Source organism: Barbus barbus, assembly GCF_936440315.1.
Source record: "Barbus barbus genome assembly, chromosome: 22".
NCBI lineage: Eukaryota > Metazoa > Chordata > Actinopteri > Cypriniformes > Cyprinidae > Barbus > Barbus barbus.
In genome coordinates, this window is record NC_136750.1 from 9,598,873 (window position 1) to 9,625,693 (window position 26,821).

Consider the following 26,821-nt stretch of genomic DNA (forward strand, 5'->3'; position numbering starts at 1 on the left):
AAATTATCATAAATTTTATTTGATGAATGCCACTTTATTGGGACAAAAACCTACCTACAACTAAGCACACTGTATTATTAATGAGGCGTTTAATCTCCACTTTTCAAATAAAAGTGGAGATTAAATCTGATCTGGTATGTGATGGGAAAAGGAGTTGCACTAGTTTGACCAAAGGCAGAATCGAACTCGGATCGCTCGCATCAACAGCACACATCTCGCGTCTTTTACTCACTGCATCACAGAAACTACAGAAATACACGTGTCTTTTGCAGTGCTGTTAACCGCAGCCAGGCATTGGTGGGCGGAGTTAATGTAAATAGCCTCTGCTAACAAATTGTTCTATTTGTCAGAGTAAATACACATTTCTTTTTAGAACTGCTTGACATCGGAATTTAATTCTGTTTGCTTAATTGAAATAAAAATGGAAAAGTGCTGTAGAGATTAAAGTACAATTTATGTCCTACATATGATATTGTTTTTAGATGCACAGCGATAGTTTGTAGTTTACATGTATATTGCCCTCCATAAGTATTGGAACAGTAAAGACAAAACTGCTCTGTTGGCTGTGGAGTCAAGACATTTGCAAATATGATTAAAAGATTCGGAACATAGCTTCTGTATTGATTTCAGTATACTTGAGCTATATTTAGCAGATTCTGGCAAATGTAGGCCATCAGGGTATTTCATGCATACAGGAAATTTGCATAATATGCGCAGCATACATACTGCATGCTGCAGAAATAGTAAGAGTAGTATAATAGAATGGCATTTCGAACACAGCCACTGTCTTTATGAATGGGTAATTGAATAATTGACTCACTAGATTCATTTAAAAACGCAGGTTCGTTCGTAAACGAAACATGGCTGTGTTTGACAGGAGATGCGCAGCGGCTCAGCTGTTTGAAACTATTTTCCTTTACGAAATAGAGAAAAGTCAGGCATAGTTAAAGTCATGCAATGTATAGGCTACATCACTTAATATTAACTCGTGGTTTATTGAACTGTTGTATTAATTTAGTATCACATTTGTAAACTCCCTTAATAATCTTTAAAAGCTGTCGCTCACTTCAGTTCATCGCTATCTCACAAAGTTCCATAATAAGGTTCACATGAACGACAGTAAATAATTAATTAACGAAATGTACTGTATACTAACTGCGCGCACTTAATCAGATTTTTCATCTGCGGAAGAGTTTGAACAAAGTTTGAGAATGTTTGTTTTTAAATTCCTTGTTTTTTTGTTGTTGTTATTTTTAATGACTATTTTAATTCCTTTTATCTAAAGTACTTTGAATTACTACGGTGTATGAAATGTGCTATAAATAAACGTGGCTTTTTTTCTTTACCTCTTGCCTTGCCTAATCCGCCCCTGATAGGTAGCTTTTAATTTTTTTTTTTTTTAAGAAAGTTTACTCCGAATTGTTATTGCGGTGTTTTCTCAACAGTGAGACGTGATCCAGCGCACGGACTGCTTGTGGCTTTGGGGGTGTGTCTAAAGAGGCAGAGAATTCAGGGCTTATGAATATTAATTACTGAAACGCGCATTTAAGTTTCATTTGACTGGCTGAAAGGAAGACGTTTGTAATGAGTGCTAGTCAGCTGACGAATAAGCTTACTTTCGTCTATTATGTTTCTTGACCTCGTGATTGAGGAAGGTAGGCAAGAAACGTCGGCTACGTATTCATAACCTAAAGCTTTGCCATAGTAGGATTCAGCCGGCAGCAGCATCTCGGCTAAGATTAGTTCAGTTATCCGCACTACCATCAACCATAGCTTCCTGTAGCCTACAATGAGGAAGGACACTTAACATCTGACCTCGACTGAAACATTTTCAAAGGATTTTGCGGACTCTTTTATGGAAGCCGGGGCTGCTGTGGTAATGCTGCCTCCCAAGAGCTGCATCCCCAGAAACTATAGTTGTATCGCCGGGCTGTTCGGAAGCTTGACAGCAGCAGAGCAAAAGCTGGAGGACGGAGAAGAGATGGAGGGAGAGGAGGGCAAGAATGGGGACTGTGAATCTTTAGAATTTAGCGTAGTGAATGAAAAACCGAGAGGAAGGGTGCCATTGAAGCCCCCGCCTAGCCCGACCCAGCTTCGCAGGTGCAAGTCTCTCCCCACATCAGCTGAAAGAGCCAAATTAGAGATCGCACGAATCCGAAGCCCAAGCAGTCAGAAAAGGGTACGTTTCGCAGACTCTCTGGGCCTGGACTTGATTTCTATCAAACACTTTAATGACACAGATATGCCTGAGGTACCAGACCGCATTATTGACAAATTCAAAAAAGCTAGAGCCCTCCACTTGAACAATTTCGACAAGTCCAACACATCAAGCCAGTCCGTGTTTATGGAGCTGCTCTTCACAAACCCAGGATCCCGGTCAGACTTCCTCGACAGAGTTTCTGCACTGAAGGTTTTACTGGAGTCTGTTCAGGCGGATGAGTTCAGCCTCTCGGGGGTCGTGCGGGTTCTTAACGTGGCATTCGAAAAAAAAGTCTATTTGAGGTACACCTTAAATAACTGGACGACATTTATGGATATTCTGGCGTTTTACATCCCCCATTCCAGCGACGGGCAGACCGACAAGTTTTGCTTCAAAATCATCACCCCGACCTTTCTGGAGTTTGGAGGAACGCTGCAGTTTGCCATCAAATACTGTGTCGTGGGAGGTGAATTTTGGGACAACAACAATGGGAATAATTACAGAGTAAGAAAGCACAGATTTAAAATTTCTCCTCCGAGGGAATGGGAAAACGGCTGGATCCATTTTATTTAGTGCGCGCTTCAAGCCTAACCGCTATGGCGATGCTTATTGCTCATGAATAATTTGGTGACTTCCATCGACGAATTGGCTAAAGTAATAATCATGAGCCAATTCTTCGCCATAGTAGGATTAGTAGGCTAATCTCTCCACCTATACCTCTACTGACCCTCCATGAAAAACGTATGTCGCATGACACATATTCATAAATGCAACACCGCGTTGTCTGTGCTATTGTCATTGCGTAGAGGAAATTAAATTGACGTCAAAAAGGTAACCACTAACATGTAACATAGGCATCGTTGTAATACATTGATTGTTTAACTGCAGTACATGGAAGCTCATGGAAACAAGACCCCTGCTGCATTCAGTAAAACGAGCACCATTTAGTTTACATTTAGCTTCAATGCATTGTGCTGTAATAGGATATTATGTAATAATGACATAATCCAGATTGAGCCTGTTACTCTTCAGTTCAAGTGAAATCATGGTGCTTCAGCATCACAATGCTTGTTTTACATTAAACTGCAGCTAAGGGTTTAGGCTAGCTCTGAGGAAGATGTTTGGTACAATAATAAATTAAACCTTTAGAAGAGCGCATAGATCCATGTAAAATTGCAACCACTCTGACTGCTGCGAGCAGGCCTTGAACAAGTGCGTCTTTACCTGCTTTTACAGAGACCGAAGTGAATTTACAGAGCAATCCATGTGCAGTAATTAAATATTGCATACAATTTATTTTTCTCAGAAAACATGCAGGCTGTTGACTATTTTGTTTTACTTTTCAAGTCATCAAAAACAATTGACCCTGTTTATATTTTTAACATATTAAGTAGTTGGTATAGTCCACTCGAGAATGAAAATTCTCTCACCATTTGCTCACCCTCATGTCATCTCAGATGTACATGACTTTCTTTCTTCAGTTGGACACAGATTTTTAGAAAAATATATTTTACACATTAACAAAAGGGGTCATTTTTTGGGGGGTGGACTATTCCTTTAATGCATGTTACTGGTCTTATTGTGAACAATTCATCCTTGCGTGTTTGCTTTTCTTGTCATATGCTCACGTGACATCTAAAATGCAGTTATGTTCTGCGACCGTTCAGTTGGAAACACTTTTCACAATCCAGTCAACAACTGATTGATAAAATCAGGTCATGCCTAACATTCTTTCTTGCTCGTTTTCACTCTGAAATATGTCACAATACGATAGTAGAGTCAGTCGCAACTTCTGTTTCAGAAAATGCGTTTGCATTTAAGACCCTGATTCAATCAAATTCTGTTAACATCCAAACCACATCAGCCTTAATAATTACTGTTAAGCTTGTATAGGTGAAATGTAATTGTTGAAGAAGCAAGGTGTTGTGCAGTTTATATAAATCTTTTCAAAACGCTTATAGAAATGCACAGTCTCATGTGAGGGCTAAGGTTAGGTGTAGAGGAGGTGTAGGGCCATAGCACATACAGTTTGTTACATCCCTGTGGGATCTCCCCACTTTTCACAAAAACAAAAACAGTGTGTGAGTTTTTTGTTTTGTTATTGCAACCCTGCTGGTCATGCTTAATTTAAAAAATTGTATAGTATTGCATCTTTCTCATGGCCATTTCATAATCTTTGACTTTTCAGTGTCATTTAAATAACTTTTTTTCATACCTTCCCCCATCAGCAATGGCATATCACCTATAAATAAATATACTTAAACTTAATAGTAATTATTAAGAATGAATGAATGAAAAAATAACATTTTGGAAAAAATAAATATAATCAGAATATCGATTATGCATGTACTGTATGTCTACCCCCCACCCACCCAACATTTTTATGAAAATGTCATTATAAAATGACAGAAATTTGCATGACAGCACGACACTAAAGTGGCTCTGTATAATTTTCCCTTTACCTTTGTGAAAAAAAATAGAACAAGGTCAAATTTTGTCATTTAATAATTGACATAGAACACAAAGTTTATTACATTTCTGTGGGTTATATATATATATGTCTGATGAGCTAGCCAGTGTTTCTTTTCCCCAGGAAAACAATTTCCTACACATAAAGTAGACGCACAATTATAGTGTAGCATCTATCACTGTGGTATCTTGCTTTAGACATCAGAAATACTTTTATCACTAAATATATTTAATATCCATCAATTTATTTTACATTACATTTACATTTAGCTGACGCTTTTATCCAAAGCGACTTACAATTGCTATATATGTCAGAGGTCGCACGCCTCTGGAGCAACTAGGGGTTAAGTGTCTTGCTCAGGGACACATCGGTGTCTCACAGTGGATTTGAACCCGGGTCTCTCACACCAAAGGCATGTGTCTTATCCACTGCGCCATCACCACCCCCAATTTATTTATTTGGTAACTGTTTAATAAGTAGAATCATATACAGCCAGTCAGGCATTGTCACAAAATAAACCCCTTCAAGGGTCCTGATCGGGTACGTTGGGATCCTGGTCAAATAGAGGGTTATTTTATAATGATAACTGCCTGACCTAACCTAAGACCAAAAACATATCTACTGTGAAGAATCTCTCATTTGTCCAACAATTCCAGGTTTATTCTCTTTTTAATCAGATGATAACATTGATTTTGATTTTCTTTTTTTAACAAAACCAAATGAGTATTTTCAGGGATGGTTAACATTGAAAACGCCCAGACCTTAATAAAACAAGCTGTTATAATGAAGTAAAGTTATCGGCTTTCGTGATAAAACCATAACAATTGAAAGTGTTTAATATACCTCACACTGTGCAAGCTAATACATCTTGGCAATTTGTGTTGTTTTATGTGTTATTTTTAATTACTTAACGTAGGTGTAGGTCAGTAAAGTATTTCAAGCCATACCTGAAATATCTTAGATTTGAAGATTGGGCATCTCAATCGATTTCAGTGACAATATTCACCTTATCTTTAGAAGGTTGTCGAAAGTTGTCATGAGCATTGTAATGTTTGAAGCGGATGTCATAACAAATGTCAGCTGGGAAGATTTTAAACGTTTGGCTCTTACCTTCATGTTGTGGAAATATATACTAGAAGACAGAAGACAATGAGCACAGTGTTGAAAAGGGGCGGGGCTACACAAGGTCTATAGCCAGTTACTGCCACTGAAGCTGGCCTATCAGGTTGCAGAGCAGATTAAATGACTCTCTGATCCTCTTTGTTGAGATCACAGGGGCCCCCCGAAAGCCTTGATAATTGTCAATTATCCCCCCCCCCCACTCCCACAGATTGTTAAGCACTTTTATTTAAGACTTTTTTTGGTCTTTAGCTGCACTTTGAGTAGTTTATTACTGAATGACAATTGATTGTAAAGCTGAACCTTTCACAAAATATGAATAGTGCATCTACCCTTTGTAAAGTTATACAGCATTCAAAAAGAATTCAGATACTTTATATATTTCATCACATTTTGTTGTTGTATCCTTACGCTAAAATGAATCATCTAAAAGATGATCCAGAGAAGTGGAATGCACCTAAACTAAATTTCAAGTGTCACAGCAAGGAGTCTGAATACTGAACCTATATCAGTGTGATATTTCAGTTTTTGTCCTTTTAAATAAACTTGCAAATGTGTTTTTTGGTTTGGGGCATGGAGTGCAAATGTGAAGCATTTTAGCATAAGGCTGCAACATGAAATGTGAAGAAAAAAAAAGTCTGAATGACTCCTGCACAAATAAACATCCTGCTTTTCATGAATATCCACAAGCTATACCTCTTATATGCCATTCTTTGTAATGTTTTCTTCATCACTGGGTTTCTTCTAGTCTTTTTCTCTTTTAAACTATGGGTTTGGGACAGTTTGAAGGCAAGTCGAAGGAAAAGGCTTGCTATTTTAGGTTTTGTTGCAATTAGGTTTAAAATAGTTTGATCTTTGTGGGGGAAAAATATATATATATGTACTGTTATGTGCAGTAAATATGTACTGTTTTACAAATTACACTCTGTGTTTGTTTTAACCTATGCAATACCTGTCTTTGCTCTTTCTGTTTTGCAAAGGTATCAGTGTGTCATGTTGTTAATAGTTGTTTTTCATTGGAAAGTAATACCGTATGTCTTCTGCTTGTATGTACAGACATCCAGCATCTTCATTTATATGGTGAAAGTCTAATGTAGCATAATTGAGTTAAAACAAGAATTAAACACATTTTGAGGGATTAAAATTCACTCTGTAATACCTCATTGTTCCTCAGCTTTACCCACTGTGTAGAGTGTTGAAGAGGGAAATGCACCTCAATTCTCTGTGTTTGCTAATAAAATGCTGTAATAGTATAAAATGCTGAAGTGAAGTCATTTGGAGTTCCATAAACTCCTACTTATTACTTATTGAAAGTCATTTACAAAACCTACATCATCATTTACTTGGACTACTGGGGCTCTGTCTTCTAATTTTATTAAAAGAAACAATTTTAGGTGAAACTTGTAAAGTTTCTTTTGGTTCCTCTAAATGGAACAAACACCTTCCATGCTATTATAACTGCAGTGTCACAGCTATAATTGAAGCTTTCTTCAGAACTGTCTGATACACCGAGATGCAGCCGTCTTCTAGCAGATCTTTGAAAAAAAAAAGTCTTAGTGACTAAATACAGATTAACCGAAAATGTGATTGGCTACAAGTTCCAAACAGCTAATTACTTCATGAACATACATTTTTCTAAGTGTATAAGCAAACAATGTAAAACTGGAGAGAGAAAAAATAATACAACATAAACGACTGGAGCTGGTTGCATAAAATCAATTTGTTTTCTTTAACAAGGAGGCTAAATTCATGCAAATAGACCCCCCCCCCCCCCCCCCCATGATGAAAAAGATTGAAAATGCTGCACTTTTTTCTGTATGATATCAGTTGCAACAGATTAAAGTTACACATTACTCTATGTGGTATATTGATTTCAAGAGACTGGACAGGACTGGAGTTACATTTACGCCCATTTAAATATCTGAGCTTGCATTGTTCCAAGTCTTCAATATTGATGAATGCGTTATACCAGATATGCATTAGCATACTGTAAGGATGAAGAGCATTTTCAGTAAGTGAAAAATAAAGTTACACTGATATTCACTTAGCCCAGCACTTAAACAAATTCACACAGTTGTATTGCTATTAATGATAGGACCTAGAAATCAAATGCAGTACACGTGATTTAATTGAAGGCCACAATGTCCATCTCAAATTTTTATTATGATTTAATAGCAAAAATCTTAGTGCTTATTTTGTATTAAAAAAGTTGTGCAGACACATGGAAGGTCTCAGTTTAATTCAACAAAGATTCACTCTTTTTCTCATATCATACTCCACAGATATACAGTGTTGCAAAACAGGTAGTGCTTTACACAATTGTAACGTAATAAAAAAAACGTAATATGTAATTTAAAGCAAATAGTTTAATTTAGCTCAAAGGGAATCATTTATGATTTTATAGGGGATTTGAACAGAATCACTGTTTTACAGCTGATCACTGAACGAACCGTATAACAAACTCTGCACTGGATATTCAAATCCAAAATATAGTGAAAGTGTCTGATTGGTTGAGAGTTCAGTAGTCTTTGAAGTGACGTCTTGGGCGTTTGGCTGAAGATGCGGAGTTGGTCTGGTTGAAGTTTGAAGATAGTGCAGTCGGAGCTGAAATTTGCAGCAAACTTACATTAGAACACGAAACTCCACAGAAAGAAAAGAAACTAAAGTAAAAGAATAAGAATAAAAGGATGTAACAAGACTAGGTGGTTTTCTTCTCATTATGGTAGTAGCTGGTACGTGGGCCAGAGCACGCTCAAAGAGCAGCGTCAAAACGCAGTGGCAAATGAAAAGAAGAGGTGAAGGGAGAGGACCAAGAGGTTGTAAGAGAGCCTTTTTAAGAAGAAGAGAGAGTTTGATGGTGTCCTTTCAGACCGTCCCATCTGGACGTCTTGACCAATTAGCTACTGTCCTTGCTCGGGGTATTGCTTTGTTTCTCCACTCCATCAATACATCAACATGTTATCTGTTTAGTCAGAGGTCCGAACTTTACAGGCCCTTGCAAAGTATACTTTTGAACATGGTTTCTATAACAAGACTGATACATTTGACAAAGAATTGATTGGAAGAAACATTTAAAGCATGATTTTTCAAACTCATACATACCAAACACGCATATGAATCCTTCAGCTATTCAATAATGATTAAAAAGACATACATAATATTTGATTAAAACATAATAGTCTAATATGGTGATGGGGGTGGTGATGGTGCAGTGGATAAGACACATGCCTTTGGTGTGAGAGACCTGGGTTTGAATCCACTGTGAGACACCAATGTGTCCCTGAGCAAGACACTTAACCCCTAGTTGCTCCAGAGGCGTGCGACCTCTGACATATATAGCAATTGTAAGTCGCTTTGGATAAAAGCGTCAGCTAAATGAATAAATGTAAATGTAAATGTAATACGTGGGTTACAAACATAATATGGGGTTCTGCATAGAAATGTCCTTTTAGGGTGATTTTATGTGCATATGAAAAAGAAAGTCTTTGTATAGTTCTATGGAGAACGAAGGCATGTTCTTTAGACAAAGGGATTTTGGTTTGGACTGTCTTCTATGTGGGGGAGAAGTCAGTCTAAGGAAGCTCGTGAATTCAGTCGTGGAACATGTGATGGCCATCTCTTTGACCATCAGTCTTGATTATTTGCCCCAAATTTGACCGTCTCCTATCAATGTGTTCTTTGGTCTCAAGTTTGTAAGCTGTTCTGTGAAAGAGTTGGTTAGTTTGCTTGCTTCAGACTAGTGGTGCCAGAATCTAATTTATGACATTGTCCTGTTTCCTTGGGGCCTCTCTGAATTCCAGCTCCTCAGGTTTCAATGTTCTGATGCATCTTAAATTTGTCTGATTCAGTCTGATAGTCTACACAATAATATAACTTTATGGCTCTGCAAGCAAACATCAGAGAGTTTCATACTATAAATAAATTCCACAGAAACAATCAACCCTCAGAAGAAACCATAATTTTAATTCCAGTGTTTCTACATTGTAATCAGATTCACAGTAAAGCTTCTAACAGTTTTAGTTTGCTTGCTTACAGTGTAACAACTTCTAAAAGTTTGCACATTAACTCAATATTCTCTCTGTACACATACAACAATTAAATTATTTTCAGATCTCATGTTCATTTCCAGTGCAGACAAACAGGACATTCATCTTCGGTTTATTTGATGGTAGAACGTGAAAAACAATTGCGTAACTAAATTTAAGATTTCAGTGCATAGCAATTACATAAGATAATCCAAACTCTAATGGCCATCTGTGTACCTGCCAATACACATGAGGTCTCTGCATCATAAATGTTGATGTTGCACTGCACATATATCTGCAGTTTTATTTAACTGGTTTGCACTCTGTCTTATGTGCCTTATGCTACTTTATCTCTTTTTTTTTTTTTTCTACAATGTCCTCAGACTGATAAGCTCCTCTTGCACTATATATATATATACACACTCTATACATATACACATATATCTGCACAGTTTTGTTTTATTTAACTGGTTTGCACTCTATCTGCCATGTGCCTTATGCCAATTTATCTATCTCTTTCTTTATTTTTCTACAAATGTCCTCATTTGTATATCTGTATAGTTGTATGTACATATGTTTAAACTGTATTTATCTGTATTTGAACGTCTACTGTCAGTGTCTTAAATGTTAACTGTTTGCACCAAGGGTCTGAGAGTAACGCAATTTCAATTCTCTGTATGTATCATGTGGAAGAATTAACAATAAAGCAGACTTGACTTGACTTGATGTTGAAGTCTATATGGAAACATAGTAAGTTTCAGATCAAGGTTGATGTCTCAGAAAATCACAGTTCACCATTCTTATTTACACCATTTGAGTGAGCAGCTAAAGGGAAGCTCCTACACTGATTATTTTGATGCATCACAGTAAGTGGAAGCACCTGGACTGTGGGCTTCTCTCTTTCACTGCCCACACCAGTTTTTTTCAGACCTTCCATTTTTTGCAAATGTGATTTTGATGACAATTGTTTTCTAAAGGGACCAACTGAGGCACACGAAAACCAGCACATGAAGCATAAGAAGGTAGCCCATGAATATGTAGCGTGACTTCCCCCTGGATGGCAGTAGTTTAGAACAGCAGTATATGCTCCTTCCTTTGAACCAACGCTGGCAAAAGTGAACCCCACTCCTCATCTAAAAAAGAACACCATATCAAAATTTAGACACCTTTAAAACTGATATTGAGCATTACTACAGCATGTGAGTTCACTTATAAGCAAAAATGTGAAAGTTACTGTAGCTTCAGATTCAAGAATTTCAGTTCCAAGTAAAAGTTTATGAACCCTTTGGAATTACCTGGATTTCTGCAATGATTACTCATAATTAGGGCTGTCGATTTAATGCGTTTAATTAATTAGTTATGGAAAAAGTAATGCACTAAAACTATTGACGCATTTAACACACCCTCACCAGACCTACCTATGTCATCTTACATTTCATACCATGATTAGAAACAAACCTGCAAGAACACAACTCACTGCATGATGTAGCCTATAGAATACAGTTATATGCCTAACAAAAATCATACAGGGTCTATTTTGCCCCACATCTTGGATTGTAGTCTCATTCTAGCAGTAATATCACAAGTAATGAGTACAATATCGCAAGAGTGCTGTATACTGATTTTATACAACATGGTATGTGTGTTGGAACTAAACTCTGCAGGGCTGCATTTACTCAACCTTGTGTCATCTCAAACCTGTATGACTGACTTTCTTTCAGTGACAACATAATTGTACATTTTTAGGGTGAACTATCCCTTTAATAGACATTTAAACAAGCTGACCACTTTGAATGGGTTTTAATGGTGTTAATAGTTGTGGGCAATGACTGGAAACTTCATTTATACATTAATTTATACATGAAGTACCTTGTGCATGAACACGTGCCGGCTTGGGCGAAGAACAAGATCTTCATACTGTTCCTCGTCTCTTTCTAGCTGAATACTAAAGTCTCTTTGAGAATGCCGTAACTGGTTTGACTCCATGCTGAAACACACACACACACACACTACAGTGAATATCAAATGGTGCACAAAACACTCAAAAAATATATATATATTCGCCATCCTAAAAATTCGTCACACACAGAAACCTTGCACACTGAGTCCGATGCGTATTAATTAATCCGTTGCGAAAAAATTTGCAAAGCAGTACTAAATGGAGTCTTCAAGCAGTGAGGATGATTTTGTTAAGGAGCAGCAGGATTATCACGGGCGATTCAAAGTTTACTTCAGGATGTCAGTGGCTCAGTTTGATGCTTTGCTAGTGATACTAGAGACACATATTAAAAAGACCACCACCAATTTCTGTGAACTCAGTGTGCAAGGATCTTTATAGTGCTTTATGCTGCAAGACGAAGTGGATTTTGGCGTTCGCTTGTACGGTGGCTCTGAATTGTCAAAATACCTCTCAAAATGCTTGCTACGGATGTGAAAAATGCAGAAAATCAAACCCGATCCGATTTTTTTAATGACAGACGGAAGTTCAGAGCCAGCCTCAGAGGAGACAAGAGAGCAGTGGAAATTTTGATTTACTTACTGTATATTACACTGCTACCACACAGATCTAATAAACACGCGATTTCTTTCCCAGCTGTTCATCTTCACAGACATAACCGACTGTTTCTGTAACTCGTGTGTTTTTATCATAAACTTGTGTGTATTTGACAGTTTAGGACATGAAAGAGAACTTAGTTTAGTACTCGCATGCCGTGTGACAGCCGCTTTCTGTGCGTGAGCTTCGGGTGTATATCAGAAGTTTAAAATAAACTAAGATGGTTTAAAATGCATGATTTCAACACGATAGACATGATAATCAAAACAAAAGCAGAGTACGAGGTACGAGTTGTAAAGGCACAGCCTTATTCTGGTAAAGGGGGTGAGGAGCAGCAGCTCATTTGCATTTAAAGAGACATGCACGAAAACAGCTGCTTCCAATCAAAATGATTTTGAGCTGAAACTTCACAGACACATTCTGGGGACACCTGAGACTTATATTACATATTGTAAAAACGGGCATAATGTGTCTCCTTTAAGAGTAATGCAATAGGCCTACAACATAGGTCTTAACTTTTCTGGGCCAGGAACTATCTTTGACTATCATGTTGTTATTCTGATCTGAAGAGAACATGCGGAAGTCACCTACACCTTTCTCAGACAAAATGGCCACACTACATGAAAAGTTTGGGCAAGCCCGATGGTTGAACGTCTGATTCACAAGGCACACAAAATTGTAAACACTTCAGGAGTTTCGAAGTCGTCATCGTATTGAATTATGCCGGATTTCCGAGAGACATGTGTGTCGCGCTCTTTAACGTTCTACCTGAAAACAAAGATGCCATAATGCCGCCTCATGAAAGAAGAAAGCTGTCATGTTTACAACTGTGCCACTGAGCATTTAAGATAGACTAAATGCTGGATTTTCACAAATATGGGAAATATGCAAAGTTAGCGGCACAGACTCTTTAAAATACGTCCAGGAGTTTTACACACCAGTCTGTTATTGTGACGGCCCTAAACATGACGCAGCACAAAACAAAACGTGATTCAAAGTGGCCAAGGTTCCTAGACCTTCTGCCGTCAGTTTGAAGGTCTGGCTACATGAGACTAGGGCAGCCCCATCACATTGCCTTAGACAAGACCTGTTAAGCACTTCCCAGTAATTAAGTGTAAAGATACAGTAGCCATTAAGTGTTCATGAACGTATTGAAGACTTTGGACTCTGATGATGAAGTTCAGCTAAGATGCAGTTCACATGTTGAGGGTGAACTAATTGTCCGAGGTTGCCTTGATCTAGGCCCATACTTTACATTACTTGGCAGACTAACACAGTATGGGTAGTGGTGTCAAAGTTATGATTTCTAATCTGACACCACAAAATGTCAGACACCAATCTGACAACACAAAATGAAAAAGCGACAGAAAGGGTGAATAAGAAATGCTTGAGGTGTGACAGTCCTACCAAGCAGCACAGTGTGATCTCAAGAGTGTCTGTGACCTATGCCAAGGGATGCTCTTGAAATACTATGATCCTTTCAGAAGCTGCAGAACAACATGGGTTACAGGGGAAAGCTGGATTTGATTCTCTACGAAGTACAACAGGATACCCAAATGCTAAAGGGATAGAGGGTTTCATTCTTTCCAATCTCACATGCTAGGAGAAGCATTGTGATTAAATAGCTTTTTATTTGATAGCGTCTGGTAAAATCACTTCCATTTCATTTCCAGTTTACAGAGAAGGTAGGTTTCCCTATTGAGCTGTTCCAGAATGTTAAGCCGCTCATGCTGATTCATGCAAGACTGGGTTGGATGCTCCAAGGCCCTGCTCCCTAAGAGGATCATAAGCATATTGTGCTAACATTTTACAGATATGATTTGCTCATGCAGATTCAGTGGACTTTAGTGCACACCACTTGTTCTGTGATTTATATTATGAGCTTTTAAAAAAGTGATTTATTAAATGAACTTCTCTCTTGTACCTCTTAACTTTCTGTTCTGTTAACCGCATGGCTTCCTCTGCAACCTCTCTCCTTGATCTCTCCTCCTCTAATCTGGAGTTTAACTGAGACAGATGAAACTCTGCCTCAGCCAGCCTGGACAAAACATTTAAGAGAGTATCACACAAAAAAGCTTACAACATGAGTCATCTACAAACATTGTCTGTCTGTCAAACCTCATCCTGAGATCTCCACTATCTGATCCACTTGGGTTCAAATCGGCACTGATTGGTTCCTGAGGGGCTCCTGGTGGGACTTCTGTGTGGTCTGAAACCTGTTGAGAAATGAACGGACTTAAAAACATACAAGACTTGATTATAATTTCATTTCAAGGCCCTATCATATCAGTTCCTTTTTCAGGGCCAAGCACAAGAGGAGTTGTCGCAACAGTTCTTTCTTTCAGATTTCTTCTTATTCTTCATCTAGCTGGGTGTGTATGGCAATATATGCTAAAAATTATGAAATTTGGCATTAAAACTTTTACATATCTTGTTCATCAACGTTTATTGCTGGACTGTTTAAAAGTTAAAATGATGAAAATTTAACAGCGTTGCGCCAAAACAGGAAATGAGGCAACACTTGTGTATATATACGGAAACTATCAAGTTTGGTGACAGTGCCACCATTTCGATTACCGCATGAAAAGGTCATGTGATTACTGAACCACTGCACTGCAGCACCTCTGCTTGCACACTGCCTTTAAATGATCATCAAAAAAATGAATAAATAAATCAGAATCAATTTTTTTTTAAACCACCGACTTTTGAACCATTTACAATCAGATACAAGGAAGGAACCTTCCTACTTGGCACATTATGAAAATTGTAATTTTAAAATTTATCAACAGGACTGAAACGATTCAGTTCAGTGAGTTATTTGAAAATGTATAGTTTTTACCTATATGACACAGGTTACATTTATTGATCAGCTGATATTAATAGTCTTCAACTAGATACTTGCAATAACAATGTTCATTATATAATTTAAAGAATAAAAAAATCATACATATTCAGCTAACGCCACAAATACCAACAACCTCACATCCAGTGACATCCTGTCATTCATGTGATCTTTTAGCCAACAACCCAGTGACAAAACAAAAGTTCAAATGGAAAGGCACTAAAACAAACTGGAATGGTTCGATTTAGGGATGGGCGATATCTTATCGTTTGCGATATACCGTTGAAAATTCTCCTCACGATAAAAATTTGTCTCCGCACGATAATAACGATAAGTCTAGTTGATGACGTAGTTTTGTGCGCGCCCGATTCACTGTTCACGTGCGGAGTGAAAACAAGCATGGCGGAAGGCGGACGTGAGGCTGACAGTGCGTTCACACCGGACGCGACTTGCGCGAATAAATCGCGCTATTCGCGCGTAGTTGGACGCGTGAACATTTTGGGTTTACTCGCTTCATTCGCGCGTGAAATGCACTGCACAACAGACGCGAATTCGCGTCATTGGCGGGGCTTCTGCCAGGCGCACATGTATGACTGCCACAGAGAGCATATGTATAGAATTTCGCTCTAAACGCTCAATTCGCGCGAATTGCGCGGCAGGATGTCTATTCGCGTTGCATTGACTTAACATGTAAATCACTCGCGCTTAACGCTTCATTCGCGTCTGGTGTGAACGCACCATGAGGAGGAGCTTGTTGTTACGCGAGGAGCTACCTCCACAATTTGCAACTGGTTTGGTTACAGAAAATCAGATGAGGAGCAAACTGCCGTAATATGCAAAGTGTACAGAAAAATGGTGGTTACAAGGAGTGGAAACACGTCCAATTTGAATTTGACATAAAAGATGCCATACTTTTAATAAAGTTAGAAAAATGCCATTACAAAGGTAAAAACAAAATTCCCTGTAAATCACTTTAAGGAGTCAAATATCACCTCGTAATGGGAAGGTTCATTTTTGATCAGAATTGTTGATTATTGATTTGAAGGTGCTGCTACATTTTTGACCGTACTCCTAAATATTTTAAATTAGAAGCACAAGCGCTCCTAAAAAGAAAAGTAAGCGTAGAGCCCTGATAAATATTTCTCATGTATGTGACGAGCTCCAATTTTAAGTTTTCTTTTTTTAATTATTATTATTTTAAGTTTCATTAACAGGAAAAAATGCAAGTGATCCGCGCGAGCACCTCACTGTCATGCATGCGCATTCTTTTCCGCACAAACACTTGCATATGAATAATAGTCTAGACTCTAGAGCATAGCCTCATACACTTGTTTTAATAAATCGCTTATGCATTAAATAAAGATACAAAACAGGTTGTTAAATATGCTGAATATATTGTTCAAATATTTATAAAATGTGAAACTGTAGCTAATCTTATTCGCAGTCTAGCGTTTTGCATCTGCATAACATAGTGAATTATTTTTAACATGCAATGATACAAAATACAACCAAACAAGATTTGTAATGAAGAAAAAAAAAATGTAGACAAATAAGAATGATGTAGCCCACATCTCTTGAGCGTCTCACACAGCATGCGCGTGAACACGCAAAATCTTGCTCTCTGCTTGAATGCAACGCAGATGGCGACATAAGTTTGTTTGAAACACATAAAAAGTTTAGATAAGATAATATTAACAATGAACATTATATGACATTTAAAATAGTTTTGGCGATTTTTCCTTCAGTCCGCCTGTGCATTTCTGACCCAAACAGCAAAGCAGTCTAAATCTGCGCGATGTTCTCCTTAAATATGCCATTTCTGAGATATTACAATTAATTAATTTCTAAAATGTTATGATTTGGAAAGCCTGAAACAGATCACAGCAGTATAGCCATACACAGGCTTTCAGTCATCAGCAACGTGGTAAACGTGTGCCAGTATATATATATATATTATCGTCATTTGTATCGTTATCGCAATAAATACCTGAAATTATCGTGATAAATTTTTTAGGCCATATCGCCCATCCCTAGTTCGATTCCACCTTTACAGAAAGACACACTCACCTGTGTGTGTGAATACTGGTTTTGAAATTGTCTCTCCTGCGAATAGCAGCGATTCTGGAGCTCACTAACAGTCTGCTGTGTCTCTCTGAGCATCTTGGAAACAGTGCTTAACTGGGAGGACACCCCTTCCTTTTCCTCAATTGCCTGTTGCAACTAGTAGATATACAAGTATAATAATACATGCAAATATATAAAGGAAAACAATTCATGGCAGTAAATAACACTTTCTTTGCTTTCCAGATGGAACATTTGGATGCATACCTTGATGTTGAGTTGTTGGAGGCTAAAATTCCTTTGCTGGATCTCTTGCTGGCAGTGCTGCAGATGGCTATGCAACTGGACCCAGTGTTCTGTAGACACATCTTTTCCCTGCAAAGCCATGGATTCCTAAAGATACACAGACAAACGTAACTATTTTTTCAGTTTTTTTTGTAAAACAAGAAAAGTTTTTTGAGTGGTGAGAGCAAATTAGCCAAAATCTCGGAAAAACTCAAATGTTTCTGCATCATCATTCACCGACATAAACTATGCCCTAAAAATATGTACTCTTTTTGTGAAGAAAAAAGTACAAGCTTTTGAGTGTGTAGCAGAATAGTAGGCAAGTTTTGGGACATAATACCCACATCATAATTGCATCTTTAATTTAATTGCATCTTTATCTATCTAGGTATTTCGCACGAACCAGGATATGGTGTTTCTCTCTCTCCATTGTCCTGTCTTCTTTCACTTCGCTGGATTGCCACTTCTGATGTTGTAGCTGGTCCTGAATCCTCTGAATCTGATCATTGGAATTTCTACAGATCTCTTCTTTTTCCAAGACCAGTTTACAGATCTCTTCTTCCTTTAATGATTTTTCATTGATAACTTTAAGCAACTCTTGTTTGGTCAAATCGTATTCCTCTTGAAGTTTCTTGTATAGTTCATCTAGCTTCTGCATTTGTGACTGAGCAGCAAACGTGACTTGTTCCTTCTCAGTTTGTGTTTCCCTGAGTTGCGTGATCTCGGAGGTTAATCGCTCTATTTGACATGTTAGTTGTGGAACGGTGTTTTCCAGTTCTGATGCACTACCTTGCAAGTGCAGACACTTTTCTTTCTCCTGCATCAATAAAGAATCCTTTTCATTAATGATGCGGATGAGATGGTTATTTTTTTCTTGTAAGCTCTTCAACTCTCCTTGAAATTTAGCCATTTCGTTCATTTCTAATTTCAGTCTGGCTTCACATGATTCTGATTGAGTCGTTAAGGTATTTTTAACCAGAGAAAACTCTTTATCTTTATTTAACAGCAACCTATCTTTTTCTTGCAAAGCTGTCTGCAAATTCTGAACTTCTTCATGTAGCTCAGAGACCACTGTTATTTTCTGGTTGATTTGGCTTTCACTTTCCAACAGTTTGACTTGCATCTTATTTACAGACATCTCCTGTGTCCTGAAAACTTCTTCTTTCCCTTGCAGAGTAAGTTGTAAAGCTTCAAGTTGAGAGTGTTTGGATTCTAACTGTTCTGCCAAAGATGCCAGTTCGACTCTTTTACTTTCCAATTCATTTCGGAGGGGCGTGGTCATCTCTTGTCGTCTAAATATTTCTGCCATTGAATTCTTCAGTTCAGATTTAATTATAATGTTTTGATCACTCATTGCCTGGACATTATCTTGATATTCCACAACCTCTATTTGTTTCTGTCTGAGCTCCTCTTTTAATCTTACATTTTCTGCTAAATGCTCCTCTAAAGTGCCTTTTAAATGTGCATTATCATATTCAAGCTTCACAATATTTTCATTCATAATACCAAGCTGACTAGTTAGTGAAAGCACAGACTCGTTTCTTCTGTGCAGTTCCTCGGAGTGATTGTGACATTGAAGATTTTTCTCTCTTAAAGCGCTTTCTTGCACTTCCAAAGTCTGGTTCAGTCTGGAACACTCCATTTTCAGAGAACTCATCTCTTGTCGAAGGGTAAAAACAAGTTCTCTTTCATGACTAAGTTCATTTTGTAGCAAACGACATGAATTTGATTCTTTCTGCAGCAGTGTGTCTTTCTCTGTCAGACCTGATTTATGATTATTAGCTTGTTCTTGAAGAATAGAAAGACTATCTTGTAATTGCTTGAGTTGGTGCTGATAAGCTTCCATTTGTGTTCTTTGGTCTGTTAAGGTCTTTTCTTTTTCAAAAACAGTATTTTTGTATTGAAGGACTTGAGAAGTGGTGGATTCAAGTTCTCTCCTAAGATGATATACTTCCTCTTTGGTCTCCCCGAGACATTTTGAGAGGGCTGCACATTCTAAAGACTTCTCCTGCAAGTTCTCAACTCCAGACTGCAGTTTCTTTTCTATATTTTTGTGCTCCTCTACTTGCAAAAGCAAATCTTCCTTTTGTTTAAGCAAGCCTTCTATGATTTTATGATTTTCTACATCTTGTGTTTCAAAAATGAAGATTCTGTTTTGTAGATTCTCCCTCTCCTTGGTTGTTTCTGTGAGTGACTTCACCTGTTCATTTGTTTGTTTCTGAAGGTACTTATTCTGTTCATCAAGACTAGCAATTTTAGAAGCTAATTTTTCGTTTTCTTCAAGTGTTTTTGCAACTTTGATATTCATTTCAGACACAACTTGGGCTAGTGTAAGCACTTCCTTTTGTTTCTCTTCAAACATTTCTTGTAATTGTTGATTTTGCCTGCTCAATGTCTCATGTAGTCTAACAATGCCATCTTTTTCTAAACAAATATTAGCCGTTGACTGTTTGTTTTGCTCAAGTTCTTTGTTCAATTCATTTCCTTTGAGTGTTAGCTCTTCCTTATCTCTTTGCAAGTGTTCTATTGTTTTAACACTTTCTGAAAGCTGCTGTTCAACTTCAGATATTTTGCTTGCCAGTCTTTTGTTTTCTTCCGAAACATCAGAGAGGGACTGGACGCTAGCCTCAATTTCCCTCTTCAATTGACAATTGTCATTAGTGAGACTTTCGACTTGTAAAAGCAAGTTGTAATTCTGGTCTTGCACAGCTTGCATTTGCTTCTTAGCATTATCTAGGTGCTGCTTTTGTCTTGCAAGCTCTCCCAAAGTCTGCTCAAGTGATTCCTGAAGATCCTGATTGTTGTTATTCACCGATTCAATACTTAGAATTTTATCAGAAAAGTCTTTCTCAAGGTTTTCTTTGGCTTCATTACAAATCTTAAGTTCTTTGTTAAATCTATCTCTCTCAGCTACTGTCTCCTCTTGAATGATCTTCAGCTTATCCTTCAATACAGATATTACCTTTGACTTATCTTGGACATCTTGCTTAAGCTGTTCTTGACATTTAACCTGCTCCTCAAGTTTTCTAGAGACCATTAAAAGCTCACTTTTATATTTGCTGACTTCAGCAAACAACTTATTACGTTCATCCAGGAAAGAGTTTTTTTCATGCACTTGTTCTCTATCCAATTGCTGGTCTTTGAGATTTATATTCGTCTTCTGTATTTCCATGTGGAGATCCTGAATTGTTTTCTTGTCCTCTTCTGTTTGCTTTGTTAATTCTTTAATTTCATTACTCTTTGACTCACCATCTTTTTTTGATACTTTTAGATCAGTTTCAGTTCTCTTCAACTGTTCAATCAGCTGAGGTATTATGACATTAAAGAACTGTTGATCAGAAAGCTGTGGGTCTCTAAAGATTTGAACATCTTGTTCAATTTTAGTCATCACATTGTCTTTGAACTTCATTTCCTGTTTTAGTTCGTGAATTTGCTCTGAATATTCTGATATACTGGATGTTAGTGCCAATATATCTTTGTCCTTATCAGTGATGACATCTTGAAGTCTATCTATTTCACGCTCACAGCTCTGTAAGTCATGAACCAGTTGTGCTCTTTCTTCCAGATGAGCAGTGTTCAGTCTGTCGAGATCATCGTTTGTTTGAACCAGATCATTCTGTAATGATTCTATAGTTGTCTCTTGTTTCTGGACCTGAAACAAGAAAATGGAATGTAAAGATATGCTAGTCAACTTAATCAAATAAATAAATAATATATTTTGTCAATGTAATTGTGGAAAAAAGTGAAATGGGAGCCAGTGAACAATCATGTCTGTAAGATGTTACCTTGTCTTTCAGCACACTGAGTTTGAGTGTCAGATCTGCAACAGTTGCTTTCATCTCGGAGTTTTCTTTCTCAAAGGTGCTGCATGTCTTTGTAACTTCACCCAGCTGCATGGGAAGGTAGTCTCAATTATTCAGATGTGATTCAATAAATCACATATACCGCATATCATTTTCTTAAATGTGTGACACTGTTCTTGATTCTTGGGTCTGGACTAAACAGTTTAAAAAACTAAAATAGATACTGAATGCAAAAAGCTCTAAAATGCTTGTAAAAATCACAAACCCACATTAATATTTATTACATTATTTACATTCGCTTGAGTGGTGAAGGTGTTATATTTGGACACAGGCAATTTATATTATTTTAGCTGCTGACCAAAACATATTCAAGTCACTGTTATATAATGAATGTGGTCTTACAGTGCACACTCTGAGCTTTAATATGAGGGTATTCACATCAAAATTGGAGGAAGGATTAAGGAATTACAGCTCTTTAATATGTACCACCCCCCTGGTGGGGGCTATTCCTTTCGTTATTTCTACATCATCGTTATTTCCATGAGTTCCAGACTTGAGGCAGTCATTGCCTGCAAAAGGATTTTAAGTAAAATATAAAAAAAATTATATTTTATTCAGTATTATATTTATTTGTCCAATTACATTTGGGGGGGGGGGGGGGCTGTGTGTAAAAATGGTTGTAATTCCATAATGTAATTTTCATAATAGCATTTGTGTTATATTGTTGTTCAACCCCTTGAATTCTGCACTTCAATTTCATCTTGACTGTCTGATTTTCATTATTCATATATATATATATATATATATATATATATATACACACACACATAATGAATAACAAAAAAAAAAAATAATAATTTTTTTGTTTTTTAAAATTGCAATTACTGGACATATAGGGTAAACATACCTATTAAGCTCACGTACCCATCAAGCACACTTCCATACTTGAGCTCAGATTATAAAAAGAAAAAATAATGTGACGTCTTAACCAATTGATGTGTTTGTTACTATATAGCTCCTGTAATTTCAAGTCAATCAGATAATTGCACACTGAGATATTCGTATCCATGTGTTTGCATATTATAACCTGGAACTTGAATGTGGGAAATAATTAAGAGTTAGATCCAAAAGATAGCGATTAGCAACACAGCGCAGATGCTACAGAACACAGTTAGCTGACTAGCTGTATAAAATCGTGTGCTACACTAATATAATAATTCACATGCATTACTGGCTTGTACTTTTAAATCCATAATATTATAAATTTACAGTTTATTGCTGGTCTGTGGTTTTACACTGCTGTAATTTTTAAAGATTTCATATTATTTTAATGTGAGCTTAAAGGCTACACCACTATGAAAATCACACAGCTTCAGTGTGACATCAATAAGAAAAAGTATAATTTCATAGATATTGTTAATAATAGTTGTCCATAATAAAATACGTATGAATTTAATACATGACCAAGATTATTTATTTAGCAAAATCTTGTTGTTTTAATAAATATTACATGAAATTTATTACAAATTGTTGCTGCTCCAATTAAGCTCAGTGTGCTCCCTTAAATCTCTTCCACGTTGAACGCCTATGTTAATACTTCATAAACAGACTTGAAATATTAACTGATGGTTGTCACACATTTTCGATGGATTCTGTCAACTCAAATCTACAGATTGTCTCTGGCCTTTGGTAAATAGCATCAACTTCTCCAGACTGTAAATCAGTGGAAAATCTGGGCAAATTTCTGTGTTCATCCCCATGAATTAAATATTCTATTGGTTTGTTTTATTTGATTTTTGAATGTGTGTTATCTGTAAGGATTACAGAATCTCAGACACTTTGAACTTCTGAGATGGACAACACACACACAGTGCATTAACATACAGACATCTGTCTCCACATCCCACTGAGAGAAAATGCGGGAAAATGCCTCCCTCGCATATGCATAAACTCCTTTTCATCCCTTCCTTTCCATCACCCATCCTTCCCTTCACTCAGAATGATCAATAGAAGAATGTAATATTCTACATTAATGCAAGTGTTATTTACAGTCATGTTTGGTATCATTTGAATTGTCTCAGGGCGACTGTTACAATGGTCTCATTCTTATAAGAAGTAAACTAAAAGGTAATACAAATCCTAAGAGTTCAGAGATATTTTGCATACTATAGAGGGTGGGTCAATTCCCAGTGGTTTTCATGCAAATTACCTTCTGTCCCAAAAGGTGCCAACTCGACTTGATTAAATTGCAAATTACAATTGTTAGTTCCTGTCTCGAGTTTGGGGGATGTTTATTCTGGTCTGAAGTACTTAAGGAGAATGTGGCAAAAGGTCAGGCGCGATTCTGTAACCAGACGCCCGTAGTGTGGTATGTCTCAATGCTCACACTATGTATTACTATAAAGTCAGGTATGCATTCTTTACTCATAGATTTATCTTTGAGAATTCGATGTTTTGTATTGATATGATTTGATCTCTTTGAATTGCTGTGGAATTGACATAATACATACAATATTTACCTGACTGATAATAAATTGTTACATTTGACCTTATTCTGTTTTACTCTGTAATTATTGACTCTAGTAGATTACGTTGCATCCTTGTTAAAGACATGAGCAACCGAATGAACGAGTAAATATAAAGTTAAGAGTTAACTAGAATAATCAAATATCAGAATAATAAATTAGAAATGGACAAGCAATCAATTTGTATTTCAAGCTAAATACGAGGTCATAAAGAAATGGAGTCAGATTAAATGATAAAATGGAGTCAGATTAAAGTTTAATTAAAAATGAAGAACTTTGCACATTTGGAAAGACCGAGCACGCAGGAAACCTTCATCCACCATCGGAGACCTTCTTTGGGCCGGATGGGTGGAGCCTTACAGTTACTTAACTGAACGTAGACTAGTATAGAAGTTGCAATGTGCTGAAATGACACTTCATTATGAATATATAACTGATCAAATTGAAGGCCTTGTTGCTTGATTTTAGTGTTCTGTTTTTTTGTGATTGACTTTGTACCTTCAAAAATATATATATAATTTCAATTATTCTTTAAAACGTTTGCTTAAAATAAACAAGAATTTTGAATAAAACATGATGTGAGTTTAAAGGGTACAGAAATGTACCCATTAATTACAGCCAGACTTTTTACATTTAATGATGTATATCTTAAATGAAATGCTTTTGTCATTTAAAATAAAATTAAATATTTTTGAGAGATTATTTTAAAAACTTTTTGTCCTGAAACCAATATCTTCTACACTAAAATGTCTCCATGTAGATTTTGGTGAGCTTAATAGGTACGTTTACCCTATTTATTGTCCACTTGAAATATATGTGGCAGATAGCTGAAATAAAGATCAACATATGCCCAGTCATCTACATTTTTACATTTTTATTAATTTAGCTGACGCTTTTATCCAAAGCGACTTACAATTGCTATATATATGTCAGAGGTCGCACGCCTCTGGAGCAACTAGGGGTTAAGTGTCTTGCTCAGGGACACATTGGTGTTACTACATGTACTCAATATTACAAAACAGTTCATATTTACTCACATTGTGTTCAGTCTGAAGCAGTTTTTCAGTTGTTTCTTGGTTTTGTTTTTCTTTTGTCTCTAAAGCCTCTCTCAGACTGTCAATAAATGCCAGTTTCTCTGAGGTTTTGGCAAGCGTGTGCTCCTTTTCCATGAGCGAGGACTCCAGACACTCCTGTGTGCTGTTCAGTCTGATTCAACAGATATGTTAAAAAATTATTTTTTCTGCTGTAAACACAGCACAGTGTATAAATGAGATTACCATGGCAACAAAACAGAAAAGAATCTGAATTGGAATGTTTCTGCAATTAGGCCCCATGACCTAATTTTAAATAATTACCCTTTGAGTTGTTTGTTCAGGCTGGCAATGAGTAGCTGATGCTTTTCTGTGTCTCTTATCTGCTGACTGCGAAGGTTGGAGACCTGTGCCTGCAGGCGCTCAGATTCATTCTGATGGATAGGAAAATGACAGATCATAACAACAATTCAAGCAAAATAGCGAAAATCCACCACACGACCCAACTGCGTGTCATGACATTATAGATAAATGTGTGCTTAACATAGCGCTGCATGATGATGACAAAAATCAGAATGGCTGATTATTGCCCTCAAATACTGTAAGAATACCAATTACTACACATCAAAAACAAGCTGGAAACTAGTTTGCTGTCATTTTATGCATCAGTACATTAAGGGTGTTTTCACACTCAAATCTTCTTTAAAAGAACCAAACTCAGATCCTTTGATATGTTCCAAGAGTTGTACCAAGTGAAAAAGGGCCCAGTTCTTTTTACATGCACACTGTCCCGGTCACTGAAAAAAAGAATCAGATCCCGTCTTGGTAAACATCACATGCTTTCGATTTTCCCAGCTAAATGTCCCTTCACATAAAAATATGTCTACAGGCTTTCATCGATAACCTACAATGTCAGGGAAGGTCTTGTTTTTAAGTTTTGTTACATTGGCAATAAAAAAAAGTGACTGAAATTCTTACACATAGCCCCTTTAAGTAATGATGTTTTAGACCATTTTGGACTTTGTCCAATTCAATGGTTAATGGCTGACCTTATATCCTCCAAAATGTGACCCCATTCACCTCAATTGTAAGAGTCTTACTATAACCCAGGTTTTTATTTTTTAAACATTATTATTATTACAGTACATGCATAATTAAGCAAGTTTGTATTCTGGCCATATATTTTTTCCCCAAGTACATTTTACCAATTCCAAACCACATCAAATTAATAACTACCATTTTGTATTTAATCAATGTATTTAAAAAATTAAATATATTTTAATTTAAGTGATATTTAATTGTTAACATCGACTGAAAAGTGAAAAATGCCTTCTACTCAGGTGTGTATAATTATTAAGCAGGTTTCCTTTTACGGGAAAAATGCACCAAAAAAAGAGATTTAACTCACACTAAAAAGACAAAAATAATTCAATGCCCATGAGAAATATATATAAAAAATGCCATACAGACATCGCTAAATTAAATCAGGACCACTAGACAATGAAATGCTCACTTAAATTACTCCAGCTGCTGTTTACCTCCAACCCAGCTCCAACACACATTCCTGTGGTTTTGAAATTTTGAAAGACTATCTGAATCAGGCGTGTTTAATTAAGGTTGAAGCTAAATTCTGCTAAAGGCTACGGCCCTCCAGGAACTGAGTTTGGTGCCTCTGTCTTAGCACGATAATAAAAAACAATTCAAATTATGAATAAATTATATGCAGATAGTGTCAGCTCACTGACTCAGTTCTGCACTCTCACTAAAAATGGAATATATGCACAATAATCTACAATAATCCTTTGATGCGGTGATCACGTGACGCTTTCATGAGCCAACACATTAGCTGAGCTCCGTGTATATAACCCGTCTTTTACTGTTGTTCGTCTTCTTTTCTTACATTTGA

General features: G+C 36.8%; 2 protein-coding genes across 3 annotated transcripts in view; one reads left to right on the forward strand and one right to left on the reverse strand.

Moving 5' to 3' along the window:
- Positions 1-1,855: 1,855 nt before the first annotated feature.
- LOC306888213 (protein phosphatase 1 regulatory subunit 3E-like) lies at positions 1,856-2,773 on the forward strand (the record flags this gene model as incomplete). The annotated part of the gene is made up of 1 exon (XM_079446407.1): positions 1,856-2,773. The coding sequence occupies one exon, from the start codon at positions 1,856-1,858 to the stop codon at positions 2,771-2,773; it is 918 nt and encodes a 305-aa protein (XP_079302533.1).
- A 6,954-nt stretch (positions 2,774-9,727) lies between these two features.
- LOC306888742 (uncharacterized protein) overlaps positions 9,728-26,821 on the reverse strand; it is a 42,329-nt gene continuing 25,235 nt past the window's right edge. For both annotated transcript variants that reach the window (XM_079447167.1, XM_079447166.1), the window contains exons 12-21: positions 25,240-25,349; positions 24,922-25,090; positions 21,342-21,446; positions 17,960-21,208; positions 17,539-17,664; positions 17,278-17,430; positions 14,487-14,584; positions 14,293-14,406; positions 11,684-11,801; positions 9,728-10,947 (exon numbers count right to left, since the gene is read on the reverse strand). In XM_079447167.1, the coding sequence (XP_079303293.1) occupies positions 10,786-10,947; positions 11,684-11,801; positions 14,293-14,406; positions 14,487-14,584; positions 17,278-17,430; positions 17,539-17,664; positions 17,960-21,208; positions 21,342-21,446; positions 24,922-25,090; positions 25,240-25,349 (4,404 nt within the window). In that variant the 3' untranslated portion in view covers positions 9,728-10,785. The remainder of the gene's footprint in view (positions 10,948-11,683; positions 11,802-14,292; positions 14,407-14,486; positions 14,585-17,277; positions 17,431-17,538; positions 17,665-17,959; positions 21,209-21,341; positions 21,447-24,921; positions 25,091-25,239; positions 25,350-26,821) is intronic.